Source organism: Melospiza melodia, chromosome 19 (genome assembly GCF_035770615.1).
Source record: "Melospiza melodia melodia isolate bMelMel2 chromosome 19, bMelMel2.pri, whole genome shotgun sequence".
Classification (NCBI taxonomy): domain Eukaryota; kingdom Metazoa; phylum Chordata; class Aves; order Passeriformes; family Passerellidae; genus Melospiza; species Melospiza melodia.
Window position 1 is genome coordinate 9876634 of NC_086212.1, and position 15764 is coordinate 9892397.

Below are 15764 nucleotides of genomic sequence, written 5' to 3' on the forward strand. Positions count from 1 at the left end.
TATTATTTCCTCAAATAACACTTTTTTTTTAATATGTCCTGGTGAGGATGGGAGCAAAGGAGGGAGGAAGGGATTTTGAGATATTACAGATTGCACAGTCACAGCTTTTCAGAACTCCAGATAAGACCATGTCAGTGTTTCTATTATAAATTCTATTTTAGGGGTTAATATCCCTGATATAAAAAAAATAGCTCCAGGCTGGAACATGCAATAAAAGGTCTCTGTTGGTATGATTTGTCTCCAGATAATTAAAAATAAAAATCAAATTACTTCTCTCTCCTCTTTAAAAATCCTGAAAGGAAGAAAGAGTTTGGTGTTAGTGTTTTCATAATTTCCTCCCACCCTGAAGCTAAAACAACAGAGAAATTGTTTTGCTTTTCACTGTAACAGTGTAGAGCTGGGAAATATCCCAGTCATCTCCCAAACCTGTAATTTCTAAACAAGTTGAGGAATTTGCACCCTCACTGAGGTCCTGCTGGATGTGTCCTGCCCTTACTGCACCAGACCCTGTGCACTTATGTTTTCCTGGCTCTGAGCCTCCCTGTTGCCCCTCTAGGACCAGGCCATGTCCCTGCTCTCTTACCCAACGTGAGGTACCAATATTTTTTTGCCAATGGAGATTATTCAGTGATGTGCAAACACCAAAATCTCCCTCAGAGCTGCTGCAAAGAGGAGAATTTTGGTATTCTCTATACAAAATGGGAAGACTTTTTAAAAACAGCTGTTTTCCAAGCTGCCAAATGAAAGTCACCTGTGGAAACCACCGCTCCACTGGCTCTCAGGGGGCAGAGCAGCAGTGCAGAATCACAGAATAGTTTGGATTGGAAAGGGCCTTAAAGGCCAAAACCCCTGCAGTGAGCAAGGACATCTTCAGCTACATCAGGCTGCTCAGAGCTGCTCAGAGCCCTGTCCAGCTTTAGGGAAAGCATCCTGCCTTTCCAAAGAGCTCTGAGCTCAGGGGCTGCCCGGGCATCACCATCATTTCCCTGCCATGTCCTGGAGACACCAACCCTGCCCTGCTGCAGGTGTCACCCAGCCACCCACACCAGGCATTGGTGATTTAAAAGCAGGGCTGGAGAAAGTGGGGACACCAAAAACCCCACCCACAAGGAGAAAGGGTGCTCTGCAAAGCTCCCTGAGCTTTGCTCAGAAGGAGCAGTGAGCATCTCCCCCTGGTCCTGCAGCAGCACCCTGCATTTCCTCTGCACACCCCTGTGGTGTTTGTGAGGGTCCCCAGGACGAGGTGAGAGACGAGAATTTGACTCCACGTTCTCAGAAGGCTGATTTATTATTTTATGATATTATATTAAAAAATGGTATACTAAAACTATACTAAAAGAAAGAGAGAAAGGATACATCAGAAGGCTAACAAGAATGATAAAGAAAAACCCGTGACTCCTCAGAGTCTCCACACAGCTGGACCACCATTGGTCATTAAATTAAAACAATTCACATGCTGGATAAACAACCTCCAAATCACATTCCAAAGCAGCAAAACAGGGAGAAGCTGAAACTTCCCAGGAGAAGAAATCCCGGCGAAGGGATTTTTCAGAAAATATCATGGTGACACACCCCCTCCCCTGGCCTTAATTACTTGACTCAAAAAGCCCTGGCTAATTGGCAGGCTGGCCTGCACATCCTCTGCAAACACTGCTCACCTCTCTCCCTTGTCCCCATGACAACTTTTATGTCACCTACAGCACAGGGAGCAGATCTTGGTGCTCCTTTCCATCCCTCACCATCAATGACAGGCTGCTGAGCTCAGGCCATTCCCTGCCAGCTTTGGGTGATCACAGCAGTGACCTGCAGCATTTGTGCACCTTTGGGTGATCACAGCAGCGACCTCCAGCCTCCCATGGAGACCTCTGGATGCTCACCTGGAAACTCACGGCTGCAGATGCACCTACTCGAGAATCTGCAGGAAAAAAAGCCTCTTTTTGGCTCGGCTCAAATACACTGAATTGTAAAGCTGTGCCATTAGCCAGTGACACAGAGAAGGAAAGGGCAGGCAGCAAGCTGGTGACGTGCCAGTTTTGTAAGGCAGCAGCTGAGGGGCAGAGTCTGCAGAAAGGGCACTGTCTGTGGTGACCCGGGGGTCCCCAGCCCAAGGACCCTCACAGGCTGTCCCCTGCTGACTCCCTGTCCCCTGGCCACGGTGTTGTGGAAGGAGAGGTCCCAGGGCTAACCTAACCTTTTTCCTCCTGTTTCTCCATCATTTGTCATCAGAAGCATTGGCCAGTGGTTTTGCACTCCGCAGACCCTCCTGCCACGGGCTGCCCACTTGCCCTCACTGAGATTATGCTCCCTGAGTCACCCAGAACTGAGCCAAAGCCTTCTGTTGGTGGTGGCCGTGGTGGCCCTGCTGTCCAGAGCTGTCAGCTGTTTTTCTGGTTTCTGCTCTCATCCTGGGTCCATCCTGCTGGCCCTGGATGGCCCTTGATGTCTCCTTATGCCTTCCGAAACTTGACAAACACTGTCCTGGAGGGGCATTTTAATTATTATCAGCTTCTGAACTGTCCCCTTCATGAGGGTGGGGACACAGGCTGGGACCCGCATCCTCTCATGGGAGAGCAGCTCCTCACTGTGCTCCCAACATCCCAGAGATGTTCCTCTCCAATGTCGCATCATGCAGTGGTGCATTGAAATCAGTACCACGGATATTACAGACCGAATCTTGTCCTTACAGAGGGGGAAGGGGCAGGAAGGAAAAACCTGCTCATGCTGACAGCACCCAGATTTCTGTTTGAGAAGAGCTGTCACAAAGTGTTGATCCCCTGCTCACATCCCCAGGCTAATCTGAGCCTCCCTTGCCTCTGCAGGTGCCCTACTCCTGGTTGTGATGGCTCTGGTCACATAACAGGAAATTATGCATCACATAGAAGGTAAGATCTCCCTTAAATTATTTTCTCTCTAGTCTCTTTCTGTGTTGCTTTCTCTTTCTTTTTTTTTTTTTTTTCCCTGCAGTGGGCAGAGTTGTAAAGTTCTGAATAAAACATTAATGTTACTGACAACTGAAGCCTATTTTCATCTCTTTAATCTGACTTCTTTTTTTTTTTTTCTGATGTTTTCAGAATCTGATTAGAAGCTCCTTTCAACAGAATAAAAGACAAAGGGTCAGATTTTAGCTGATGCAATGTTCCTGTTAATATTGCTACCTATTTATGACTTCTATTATCACTTTAGAACATTAATAGCACAGATCTGAGCCTTCTGTTTCAACAATTCCATTAAACACTGCAGGCTGTTAGCAGATATCTTCTTATCTAGACACCATTAATTACTGTCCATCTCCCTCAATTTTTTACTATTTTTTTTCCTTCTGACTTCTCCTCGTGATGTGAAGCTGCAAAACGAGAGAGATCAAAAACACTGTGCCAAATTCAAGGGAAAGATGACTGAAGCGGGGGAATAGCAAATGCAGAGATTCTGCCAGTGAGACAGGCCTTTCTTCTCTTTTTAACCACAGTCTGTCAGGCTGCCCTCGTGCCAAGAAAAGTGGGATCAAGATCACCCCGACAAAGGATGATAAAGAAGACCCAGAGCTGATGAAGTAAGTCTGGGAATAACTCCTGAGCAGAGCTTGTCACTCCCTCCACTTCACCTCACACAGATTTATGTGGGGGATCACTCAGCACCCACCCCACATCCGCCCTTGCTCACGCTGCTTTGAGCATCCTTTGCTGTGTTTTGGTGTTGCAGTTTTGATATTTGATGGAAAAATTGAGTGGTGGGGAGGTAGTGGCGTCTTTTTCTTGCAGATGTGAAAGGTAGATTGGTAGGTTCACAAACAGTTTCTCTGCTAGCTGTGTTTTATGTAATTTCTGGAAAACCACAGCGGTGCTATAAATGAAGGTAAAACCCCACAGCCAAGTCAGACATTGCAGGTTTTTGGGAAGCAATGGGCAGGCAAGGGCTGATGGAGTAGAAACTACCCAGTACTGAGTTGGGTCAGGATCTGGCAACCCTGAATATTCTTTTCCAGGGCAGAAAATTCTAAGTGAACTGGAAAAAAAGCTCTCTCTGCTGCCTCAGGCTGAAGTTTTCAAAACATCCCAGGGGGTTTATTCCTGTGGGGAATAGAGATTTGAAATTGCTTAGTCCACCTCAGGAGTTTTCATGAGCTGTGAAATCCATTTGTCCTGACTTTTAGCAAGTCTGAACATCACAGGCTCAGCATGTGGGGTCTGGGATCTGTATCTCCTTACACAGCTACAGGACATGAAAGGCAGCACTGACTCCAGGATCGTTTTTGTTTTTACTTTTTTTTTTTTATTACCTCAGAGCATCTCCATCCTTTCTGAAGCCTTGTACACTCACCCAGCAAGTGCAGGTGGAAGGGGGCAAAAAGAAACATGGAAAAAATTATCAACCACTTCCAAGGGTTTCTAGTTGCCCATGAGTGCTGGCATATCTGTCCAAACCCCTTTGGCTCAGCAGACTGTCTCCAAATGGAGATTTTTTAAAAAAAATATTTCACTCCCAGGGCAGGTGTTGCCCTCCAGAGGAGCAGAGGTGGGTATCTCCATGTGCCCAGGTTTTGGCCTGGAGCAGAGGCTGAGCCAAAGCAGGACCCAGCAGGGGTGGAGGAACCCTGCAGGGGCTGTGGGAAGCTGGGATGTGCCTGCTGGGGGGAAAGGACCTTTCAGAAAAAGATGATATTTGAGCCATCTGCTCTGTTCTTCCTCCTCAGTCTACAGGAAGGAAAGCCTCTCAGTTAAATGAGCCGTGTGATAATTAGCAGGAGTTTGCAGAGTTTATTAAAAATTAAGCAACCTACTAGAGAATCTGCAGGAAAAAAGCCTCTTTTGGCTCAAATACACTGAATTGCTGGTGGTGTTGCAAAGCTGTGCCATTAACCAGTGACACAGAGAATGAAAAGGCAGCAAATTGGTGATGTGCAGCTGCTGGCTGTACCTTTGCTCTCACCATGGTTGGAGACCCCAGGTGGGAAGTCACCCCTCTCCATGGTTTCTCCAGGAATATATGACCTGTGGGGCTGGGGAAGCTGTGGTTTTGCTCATTTGTGCCTTCCCCACTCAGGGCAGGACAGAGCAGTTTCTTCAGTGTGGTTTCTCTGCACAGAAATCACTTCCCAGTGCAAGGAAAAAAGGAGTCTTTATGTGGCTGTTCTGTTGTGGGGAACATGGGGTGACCCACAGCAGAGTGAGGGTCCCCACCAGCATCCTCACCAGGGGGTTGGTTTCTCCTAGTCCACCCTAAAGATGCAAACTGGGAAGATAAAGTTGCAAGAAATCATTTAATTGTTTGGGTTGGAAGGGATTTAAATCTCACCTCATTCCAGTGCTCTGCCATGGGGTGGGACACCTTCCACTAGACCAGATTTCCCAAAGTCCCATCCAGTCTGGCCTTGGACAATTCCAGGGGTGGGGCACCCATAGATTCTCTAGGTTCCAGGCTCCAAATGGGGCTGGATTTTCTGACTCCTGGAAAGCTGGTGCCATCCTCCCCCAGACAGGTCTTGGTGGAACCATGGACATGTGTGCAGGAAATGTGAAATGTGAGGGTCTCTGCAGCAGCAGGAGAAGGAGGCATTCCCTAACATCCCATGGCCCAGACAGCAACCCCCCTCTTCCAGTACACCCAGGAGGAGCAGAAGCTCCTCTGAGACGTGCAAAACAACGTGGCACAACAATCCCTGGCTGGCGCCTCCCCCCAGCCCGTGGCTGTATTTGTCCCACCACCCACGGCAAGGTGTGCCTGGTGTGGGTTTATCTTAAGGAGCTTTGGCTCTAAATCCTTCCTCTGTCTGCACTGAACTCCACTTGGAACCCGGCCGAGTTTTGCACATCATCACCGAGGAGAAAGTCATTTAGTCCCTGTTGTTTGTGCTGTTCATCCTTCAAGTAATTTGCTGCAGATGTGATTGAACAGATCACCTCAACCTTCAGCCCAGCCCATACAGTGGAAGCATCCACAGGTGTCTAATTGATCAAACGCTACTGGTGCTCCCATTAAATAATAATAATAATGTTAAAAAAAAAATTTAAAGTATGTCCAAGACAGCTGTTTTGCACAATAAGGCTCTGGTTTATTTTTTAACAATGAAAATGTAATAAAAGTTAAATTAACGGTGTAAAATATGTAATGGTTGGGCTGTAATGGCTGCATACGAAATGCTGGGGTTTGTCTCTGTCTCTCTTGCTCTTCCCCCCTCTCCCCCTTCTCCTTTTCCTCCTGAGGATTCAGTAATTTGCTCGTGATCATATAAAAGCAATGATGTTATGAATTTACTGAGGATCCTGCTGGCAGGGATATTATAAGTGAATTGTGCTGCATTTGCAGCTGATTAAAATCGAGATCAGCATTTTTCAAATTATCTTGGGAAAAGGCTGGGTGTAGGGCCCCCCCTTTTGCTGTCATCTCCCTTTTGTGTGGAATGTAAACAATCAGGGCAATAATTTCTGCGGTGAAACGCAGCTTGTGATTTTCAGGAGCAGCTCTGCGAATGCTTTTGCTGGAGAGCCTCAAAGTCCCTAATTGCTTCCAAACTAAGGACATGGGGGCTATTTTTGTCATTTCTTACCTCCTTCCACCTCCTCTATTTTTGAGTAACCTCCCTTGAGTAATAAACTTTTAACTGTATTTATAATTGACAAGCATTTTTAAAACAAATGCAAACCACAGCAGAAACCCTGATAGATACACTGGGCTTGTAGGATGGCAGGATTTAGGGAGAATGCCATTAGGTGAGGAGGGAGGAAAGAGGAGCCTTTTAGAGAGCCACTCGTGTGCTTGGCAGTAGCACAAGTTGTGCTTCCACAAGGCTTCTCACAGTTCCTGTGTGTTTCAACTGGCCAAAAAGAGGGAGAAGTCTGGTAAGGGCAGGGTTCCTGTGCTGCCCTGATGATAATTCCCACTTTATCCCCTTGAGAGCGTGGGTTGATCTCCCCAGAGAGGCAGGATGTGAACCAGGAGGAGGAGGAGGAGGCAAGTGAGGCCAGGCTGTGGCTGCAGGGTGAGGGGTGGTTCAGTGATTTGTCCTGTTTGATGGGGTGCAGGCTCAGTAAACCCTCGGATGCCCTCCTGGCAGGAACGGGGCTGCAGCTCTTTGTGCACAGCCTGAACAGCTCCTGGCTCAGGGACGGGCTCCTGGGGAGGGCTGTGTGCCCAAGAGCACGGACAGGGCTCCTATGCTCTGTGGGCAGGGTGATAAGAGATGAGCCTGGCTTCATCAGCAGTGACACAGGGCAGAGCCAGCAGTACGTGTGGGATGGTTCAGTGTGATGTCAGTATTGGGGTACACCAGGAACCCCTGCTGGCAGCCCAACCTGCTATTTTTGTCCCCAGTGAGGCACCAAACACCTGGTTTCTGACACCACTGGGACCTACTTTTGCTGCACGTGATGTGACCTCCACAGACTTCCCTCCTGCAGAACTGTCCTTGATTCCCTTTGGCTCTTTTGAAGGAGCACTCGTAGCTCTTAATATCCCATCTGCTATTTCCATCAACCAAACATCCCCCCTATAAAACTCCAGACGAGACCCAAATACAAACACTCTCTTCCCAGGCTTCCTCATTGCTGCTCATCAATAATTTCCTCCCTTTCTTTATTCCTCCCTTCCGCTCCTTGCCCTTGACGTGACTTTGGGTGATTCCCCGTGCCCAGGTGTCCCGTTCCGGGCTGTGTCGGGCTGGGACACATCAGCGGCAAGTACGCGTCCCACCGGAGCGCCTCCGGCTGCCCCCTGGCCGCCCGCAGGCAGAAGGAGGGATCGCTCAACGGCTCCTCCTTCTCCTGGAAGTCCTTGAAGAATGAAGGTCCAACCTGCCCCACCCCAGGCTGCGACGGTTCTGGCCACGCCAACGGGAGCTTCCTCACTCACAGAAGGTAAACACTGGGGTTTGTGTTAGTGTGAGTGTGATGGTTTTGCCTGTGGAGAAACGTACCTGCCCCAAGATGCTGCTTGAGCGGCGTTCGGCTTCTCATGCCAGGCTCAGGAATTGGCGATTTTGATGCTGAGTTGAGTCGGTTGAAGTTTACTGAATGGAGAAAATGTGTGGTTGTTTTGATAGTCAGAGAATCACAGAATGGTTTGGGTTGGAAGGGACCTTAAAGATCATCTCATTCCTACCCCCTGCCACAGGCAGGGACACCTTCCACTATCCCAGATTGCTCCAAGCCCTGTCCAACCTGGCACTGGATACTTCCAGCAATCTTCCACAGCAATCTTAGGCAGCTCTGGCCTCACCACCCTCACAGGGAAGAATTTATTCCTAACCTCAAATCCAAATCCTTATTTGCATGCTGGAAAAGAATTTGAGCACCACAAATAGGAGCTTGGTGCCCAAGACAACCAGATTCATCTCACCCTCCTCACCTAGCACACCTCCTCTTTTAGGAAGCAATGTGTTTTTAATCTTTGCTTAAAGAAAATTGCTCTCGCTTCATAAATGGGGCATTTTGTGGCATTATTCATAAAGCAATTTCCTCTGTACCATAAAAAGCTTTTAAGAGAACTGTCTCGCAGCTTGAATTCCACCAAATGGCACAAGTTCTTATGTTGGGAACATAAGCACCTATAAATACTGAGAGTTTATGACACCCATTTTTACTTGTTTTTCAGTTTGTCAGGGTGTCCAAGAGCTACTTTTGCTGGGAAGAAAGGAAAACTCTCAGGGGATGAAATTCTCAATACAAAGTTCAAGACCAGCGATGGTAAGATTTTTCACTCCTTTGCCTTGCAGGTGTGTCAGGGTGTTTGGCCCACAGATCTTTTTCTTTTTAGACTGGGGAGGTTTAACCTGAAATCTGGGCACAGATTTCAAGGACATCATGTACTCTGAAGACACATTCCTCGTGTATTCTGGGTGTCTGTGCCGGCATGGTACTAGTCTCACTCATTGAGTCACACATTTTGAGGGAGCAACAATAAAAAAGGCAAAAGAAGTAATGCTGAAATTCAGATCTTTTTTTCATATATTCACTGGCATTTTTACAAATCCCTTGCAGTCACTCAGCGATTTCCACCTATTCAGGGCTTTTAATACTGAGATATTTCTGGACCTGGAATTTTGTTAGCGATGGCACTTTGCATTTCCAGTGCTATTACTGAGCTTTCTGTGGTATTTGACAAGGTTCAAGCATTGAACTTGATAGTTTGGAACCTATAAATACCTGCACTCCTCTAGAAATATTGCTTTATTTTATGGACCTCGTAATTTCTCATCAAGATATGCATTAGTTTTTTAAATGGCATCATTCCAAACTCAGGATCGGAGAGAGTGACCTGACTGTTCAGGACAATCAACCTTGCTGGGTGTGGGGATGTGTTGGACTCCAACTGCTCTGCTGTCCTTTGCTTTTGCATTTACATATTGACCTGTTCAAGTATCATTGACCTGTGATAATAAAAATATTAATTATAAAAAAAATAGAAAGAAAAAGGCAGCTGAGAGGTACATCCTGTTTCAAGGATGTAAAAGACAAGGTAAGGACGGTGCAGCAGGATAGGCTCAGCAGAAAGCCCAACAATTTTGCTTTTCCCAAGAGCATTTGTTGACTGCCCATGACCTTCCCTCCTGCAGTTCTGGAGAATGATGAGGAGATCAAGCAGCTGAACAAGGAGATCAGTGAGCTGAACGAGTCCAACTCAGAGATGGAAGCAGCCATGGTGAAACTCCAGTCCCAGGTATGTGTCCTTGGCCATGCATTCAAGCCCAGGGGCGATGGGTGTTGGTGGGTGCCATTGGTGAGGGTTGGTGACCCTGCCGTGCTCCTTGCTCCACAGATCTCCACCATGGAGAAGAACCTGAAGAACATTGAGGAGGAAAACAAAATCATAGAGGAGCAAAACGAAGCCCTGTTCCTGGAGCTCTCAGGGTTGAGCCAGGCTCTTATCCAAAGTCTTGCCAACATCCGCCTTCCGCACATGGTAAGAAACTTTGACAGTGCTCAGCCCAATCCAGCATCATCGAGGGAGCTGTGCCAAACCCAATACATGATAAGGCTTTTTCACAATTAAAGAGTGGGAGAATTTCTTTCCATACATCTATGTGTCCTTTATAAGATCAGTACTTTCCCCTTATCTCTGAAGCTTGCATTGTATCTCCCTTTTGTTGTCATTTTCTGCTGATCTCCCTTTTTATCTATTGTTCTGTCTCATTACATCTGGGAGCACTATCACAAAATGGGAAACTTTATCAAGGGCACCCAGTGCCTTTTAGGCTAAGACAGCACAAGCCGAGATCAGGAGGGATTGGATTTCAACGTCAGAAAGATCTTAGAGCTCCTATTACAATGCAGGTAGTTTCAATTCAGTTTTGAATAGCTGGCAGCTAAAGAATAGCATTCTTAAAGAGAGTGTATTTTGTTTAATTTAACAAGGTCTAACAGCCCACAGCATGTTACCATAGAGTTACTGAGAAATGAAAAGACTGCATTAAAATAGTAAAACCACAAAAGGCTATTAATTACCTTCTCTCTATTCCCAGGAATGTAATTACTGTTGTCAAAACCAGGTGTGTGGAGGTGGGGCTCGTGTTGTTGAGGAAGCTGTCCTCTTACAACTCATAAAGACCATTGCAATGATCAGAGGAATGAGCTTTTGATTTATTTTTTCTTCCATCCTTTTTTTTTTTTTTTTTTTCTTTCTGAGAATCCTTTTCATTGGGGTTTGTATTTAAATTCAGACTGGTTGGAGAGAAGCCATCCTCCAGCAGAGCAGTTTTGGACAGTGTTCACCCAGCTGCCTAACTGGCAGGAAACCACTCACTGAGAGCTTTTTTGTAAAGTATTTGACACATAAAGGTCAAATAAACTGTTCAGCAAATATTTTTTCAAGGTTTCAGGCAACTCTAATTAAATGATGCCCATGAGACTTTTATGCTCATTTTATTCCTGTTCTTTTTCTTCCTTCTCCCTCTCTTTTTTCCCCCATTAAGCCCAAGTTAGATGCTTGCAATGCCCCTCGAAAGCAGAAGCTGTACTGCAGCAGAGAGCTGGGCTGGGCAGCTGTGAGCCCAAGGTGACCTGACTTTGCCTTTGGTTCCCTCCGTGATGTTTCAGCAGTCCTGTTGTCCTCCAGCCCTTCACTTCCATGCCTTAATTCAGCCTCCAGCCTGTCAGGCTGCCTGCACACACCTTACCTGATGCTGTTAATAGCTCCACAAGGCCAGCGCATAAAATTAAGGACCTGGTTAAGATCCAGTGGGATTAGGGCAATGATGAGATTCCTGTAGATGCAGCACTGCACACAAAAAGGCTTTGATGTGGAGACCTTTGGCTGTCTGTACATACAGAGAAACGTGGAATGGTTTGGGTCAGAAGGGACTTCAAAACTCATACTTTTCATGCCCTCTGCCATGGGTAAGGACAACTTCCCCTAGACCAGGTTTCTCCAAGCCTGGCCTTGAGCACTTTTAGGAATCCACAACTTCTCTGGGCACTAAAATACGCAGGTGATTTATTGCAAAGACTCTCATCCTCATCCTGCTCCATTACTAATGCTTTTATTTGATTTTTTTTTTTTTTTTTGGCTGCAGGATCCAATTAGTGAGCAGAACTTTGATGCCTATGTGAACACACTGACAGACATGTACACCAACCAGGAGTGCTACCAGAACCCGGAGAACAAGGACCTGCTGGAGAGCATCAAGCAAGCTGTCAAGGGCATCCAGGTGTAGCGCTGCGGGATGGAGAGCAGCAAGTAAACAGACTCTAAGATGGAACTTCCCCTCCAAGTATTCAGGTTTACAAGTTTGAAAACTTGTTTAATGAATGAAAAAAAAGAAAAAAAAAAAAAAAAGGACCAAAATGTAACCAAGACGCCATTTCTGAGACATGGAACTGATCAAACTCAATGTTCTCGTTTACTTAACTTTGGACCTTCTTGAGAAAAGTGGGATTTTTTTCCACCTTGACTACGAGGTAGATCAGGATGGAAGGTTAAATTCTCCAGTTGGCTGTGGGGCTTGGTAGCAGGTGAAGAGCAGGCATCTTCCATGAGTTGCTTGTTCTTGCAGAATAGATCCAAGGGTTAAAATGTTACAAGAACAGGGTCTTGTCTGATCCAAGACTAGTGTATGACTGGCTTAAACCCTCATGTTGTCTATGGTCGTATGTCCAGATCACCTACTCACACATGAGTTATGTTCTATGTTGCTACAAGTGCTGGAGCTGCAAGCTACCTGTAAATCTGAACCTGTGCTGGGCCTCCCAACCCCGAAGTGTTCAGATATCCACTGGGCATGGGAACTCTGAAGTATTATAAAGTAGCTTATTTTTATTTTCTGAAAGAAATCTGAAGAGCAGTTCTGGATCTCCAGTGGAAAGCGCAATGGAAAAAAGGTTCTCAGGGAAGCTTTTGGAGTTTGCAACTACAGTATTCCTTTGTCTGTCTTAAATATAAGAGTAGCTATTATGAATAGGCCAATTCCAGATATTTCAAACAGAAGAATTTCTTTAATGTGTCATGGTCCGGTGTATATGATTTTTTGGAAATCTGTTTGATGACAGTTCTGGTTCTTTTCATTATTGTGATCATCCCTACAGTGGCGCAGTACTGCCAGTCCAGAGATCATACATCAATGCCAGAGAACGGTTGAGATTGTGATGAACAAAACAAAACAAATCAAATCCAATCCAAAAGAAGCAAAAACCAACAAAAAGAGAGATGTTAATTGATGGCCAGAAAAGTGCTTATGTACTGTGAACCAGGAGTTGATTCCTTACACGTACTCACAGGGCAATGAAGATGGTTTGGTTTGGTGTTCTAGGATTTGTGCAAAATCACAGCGAGAGCGCCATTCTGCAACAAAGAGAAAGGGGAAAAAAGGAAAAGTAAAAGAGGATTCAGGTATTGGGAATTCTTCCAAAGAAGCAGTTGTAAGCAGCTGGGTACACGCAGCCCTCTGTGCACTTAGAGAACAACTCTGTGAATATCTTTGGGGCACTGCCCTGCAGCACTGCTCCATGGCCAGGGCCAGCTGTCACCCCACGGGGCTGCTCCCCACCTTCGCTCCCACCTGGAGCTCACTTCCTTCTCCAAACACTTCACTGGGGCAGAACCCCCTGAGGGGCCCCAGCCTGGGGCATCCCATATCCCACATCCCATATCCTGCATCACTCCCAGCCGTGGGACAGGCGGAGCTGGGGAGGATCTTGTTGACCCCAACAAAAGGCAAGAGTGTGGTGTTGTTTCGAGCCAAATCCTGCAGATATTTAGGGTATAATTCCCGATTTGGGGAAGTCAGTGGAAAGTCCCAGTGGCTACCATGACCACTGGATGTGGCCTGGAAGCCCATGAGTGGCTTGGTTGGAGTTGTTCCCTGTGTTGAGTTCCATAGGGCAGTTGGCCTGGGTAGGCTTGCTCCCATACTTAAGTGTTTGCAGGATCAGACTCCATGAGTTCACTTATTTTAGAACCCATTCCAAGTGCAAAAATAGAAAAAAAAAAAAAAAAAAAAAAAGGGAAAAAAGTATGAAATTTGAGGTGTTAAAAACACAACGTTCTTAACATGTAAATAGAGTCCAAATTGATTGTGACTGCAATTCAGTTAGTATTTAAAGGTAGAGAAATTGCACTTACTGGAAGAAAGAGAAGAAAAAAAAGTAGTTAGTTTAATTATGCTGTAAATTATTTAATTTTGGCAAGATGTATGTAATTTATATTTACAACACCTTATGTTAACTTTTTGCTATTTATTTAACTTTTTTATTTATTAATTTTATACTTATTTTAAACTGGACACTGCACCATAGAAATGAAGATAAAAGAAGCAAAAAAAAAAAGTTAAAAATTAAAACTTTTGACCGTAAAAATGATATTCCAAAAAAAAGAAAAAAAAAAAGAAAAAAACCCTATCTACAACTCCTACTTGTAATTTTGATGCAACCAAGTTATTTTTTATATATTTTGTTATTTATTCTTTTAATGATGGGAATTTTTTAAAAGATATTTTATAACTGAGACATTTTGATAATTTTTTGGTTTGTTTTTTTTTGTGGGGGCAGGGGCACTGGGGGCAAGAGAGACTTTTTCAGTTTTTCTTTTTTTTTTTCATTCATATTGTTTCAGGCACTGATAACAGGAAATGAAAATTCTGTATTTATTATTTATTTAATATTTAAGTCGGGAAAAAAATGAACTGTGCTCTTGTTGTATATTTATTTTGTTGTTTGTGTGTTGGTTATGTGATGACTGAGTACTTGTTTATGTGAAGGAATACTGTTAATATTTAAATAATAAAGAGTCACATTGAAAGTTATAGCAGGCTACATGTTATTCTGTGAAAACGAATACTGTGATCTACTTTCCTCAGGAAATGTATTTTGCAGACAGAACTTCCTTATGTACTGGCAGGGTTATTTCATAATAAAACCCAGTTCTGTTTGTGACTTTAGTTCCTATGGTCTTTCTTCAAGCTGTGTCCCTACTGGGCTTTGTCCTTGTCCTGCACCGTGGTTTGGGGGTGGTCAGTGTGTCCCTGCTCCCCTGCAGCTCTAGCCAGGACTGTGCACCTCCCACCTGGCTTATCCCACCTCCTAAGCCGGGAGATTTCAGGGGAATTTAGGTTTGGTATATCTGAAGGCTTTGGAGAAGAAGGAGCTGCCACCATCCAACCAAGCAGGTGCTTAAATCCTGCTAGTGCTGTGATGGGAATTCTAAGTCCCAGGAAGGCTGGAGGCAGAACTCCTCTGGGCAGGGCTTTCCCCCTGCACCCCCAGGAGTGCAGGAGCACCTCTGCTGTGGAGACAGGCTGAGAGACCTGGGGGTGTTCAGCCTGGAGAAGAGAAGAGCCTCTTCCAGTGTCTGAAGGATGCCTAAGAGAGATAGAGAGGGACTTGGGGCAAGGGTGTGGAGGGACAAGATAAGGGGGATTGGATTCACACTGCCAGAGGGCAGGGTTAGATGGGATAATGGGAAGGAATTCCTCACCCTGTGAGGATGCTGAGACCCTGGCACAGGGTGCCCAGAGAAGCTGTGGTTGCCCCATCCCTGGAAGTGTCCAAGGCCAGGTTGGATATGGCTTGGAGCAGCCTGATCTGTGGAAGATGTCCCTGCCCATGGCAGGCCTTTGGAATGAGATGATCCTTGGGGTTCCTTCTGACCCAAACCATTCTAGGATTCCATTATCTTGTGGTTCTGTGCTTCCACAGGTGGTGTGTGAGCAGAGGAGATGCCATTGGAAGCAGTACAGGAGATGCCAGCCCTGGGATGCAACACAGAGATGGACACTTTTCCTTCCTGGACTTCAAAAAAAACTTCAAAAACTGATTTTTGTCAACAAGATTTGCTCAGTTGCATCAACTCAACTGTGATGTTCACAGATTGCCCTCTTGGAAGAACAGTGCCTTTTCTCTGGTAAGAGATTATGTTTTGAAGCTGTGGCAATGAAGAGAATTTTTCACGGATCTCTGTGTTGGATAATTTCTAAAGTTGCCAAAATTCAGTTTTGCTCTGCTGTAGCAGAGGTGAAATAATGCAAATCGTGTTAAGGCCATTTGGAGCTGCGTGAATTGGATCAAATGGGAATTTCAGGCAGGTTCATCACCAAGAAATTAAATTGCCTGATTAACTGAACTGAACTTCTCTGTCTGTCTCTGCACAGAAGCACAAGCACTGTTGGGTTACAGCAGAAGGAGGTGGCCCTACCACATGTATGAAAGTGAAGGGGTAGAGTAAAATCCAGCTGAAAAGGCAAGAACTATAGAAAAAAAATGTGGAGAAAAGTTTGGGTAGAAGGAAGATTTCCTAAAGCCTTTCCTCGAGCATAAGCATGGCCATGGGTGTTCACTGGAAGA

At 45.5% G+C, this 15764-nt stretch overlaps 1 protein-coding gene across 2 annotated transcripts in view; it reads left to right on the forward strand.

The window, feature by feature from the left end:
* Window positions 1–14357, forward strand: part of MYT1 (myelin transcription factor 1) — a 60190-nt gene extending 45833 nt beyond the window's left edge. For both annotated transcript variants that reach the window (XM_063172469.1, XM_063172470.1), the window contains exons 17-23: window positions 2820–2882; window positions 3467–3550; window positions 7629–7850; window positions 8587–8678; window positions 9548–9651; window positions 9751–9894; window positions 11504–14357. In XM_063172469.1, the coding sequence (XP_063028539.1) occupies window positions 2820–2882; window positions 3467–3550; window positions 7629–7850; window positions 8587–8678; window positions 9548–9651; window positions 9751–9894; window positions 11504–11644 (850 nt within the window). In that variant the 3' untranslated portion in view covers window positions 11645–14357. The remainder of the gene's footprint in view (window positions 1–2819; window positions 2883–3466; window positions 3551–7628; window positions 7851–8586; window positions 8679–9547; window positions 9652–9750; window positions 9895–11503) is intronic.
* The last annotated feature ends 1407 nt before the right edge of the window (window positions 14358–15764 follow it).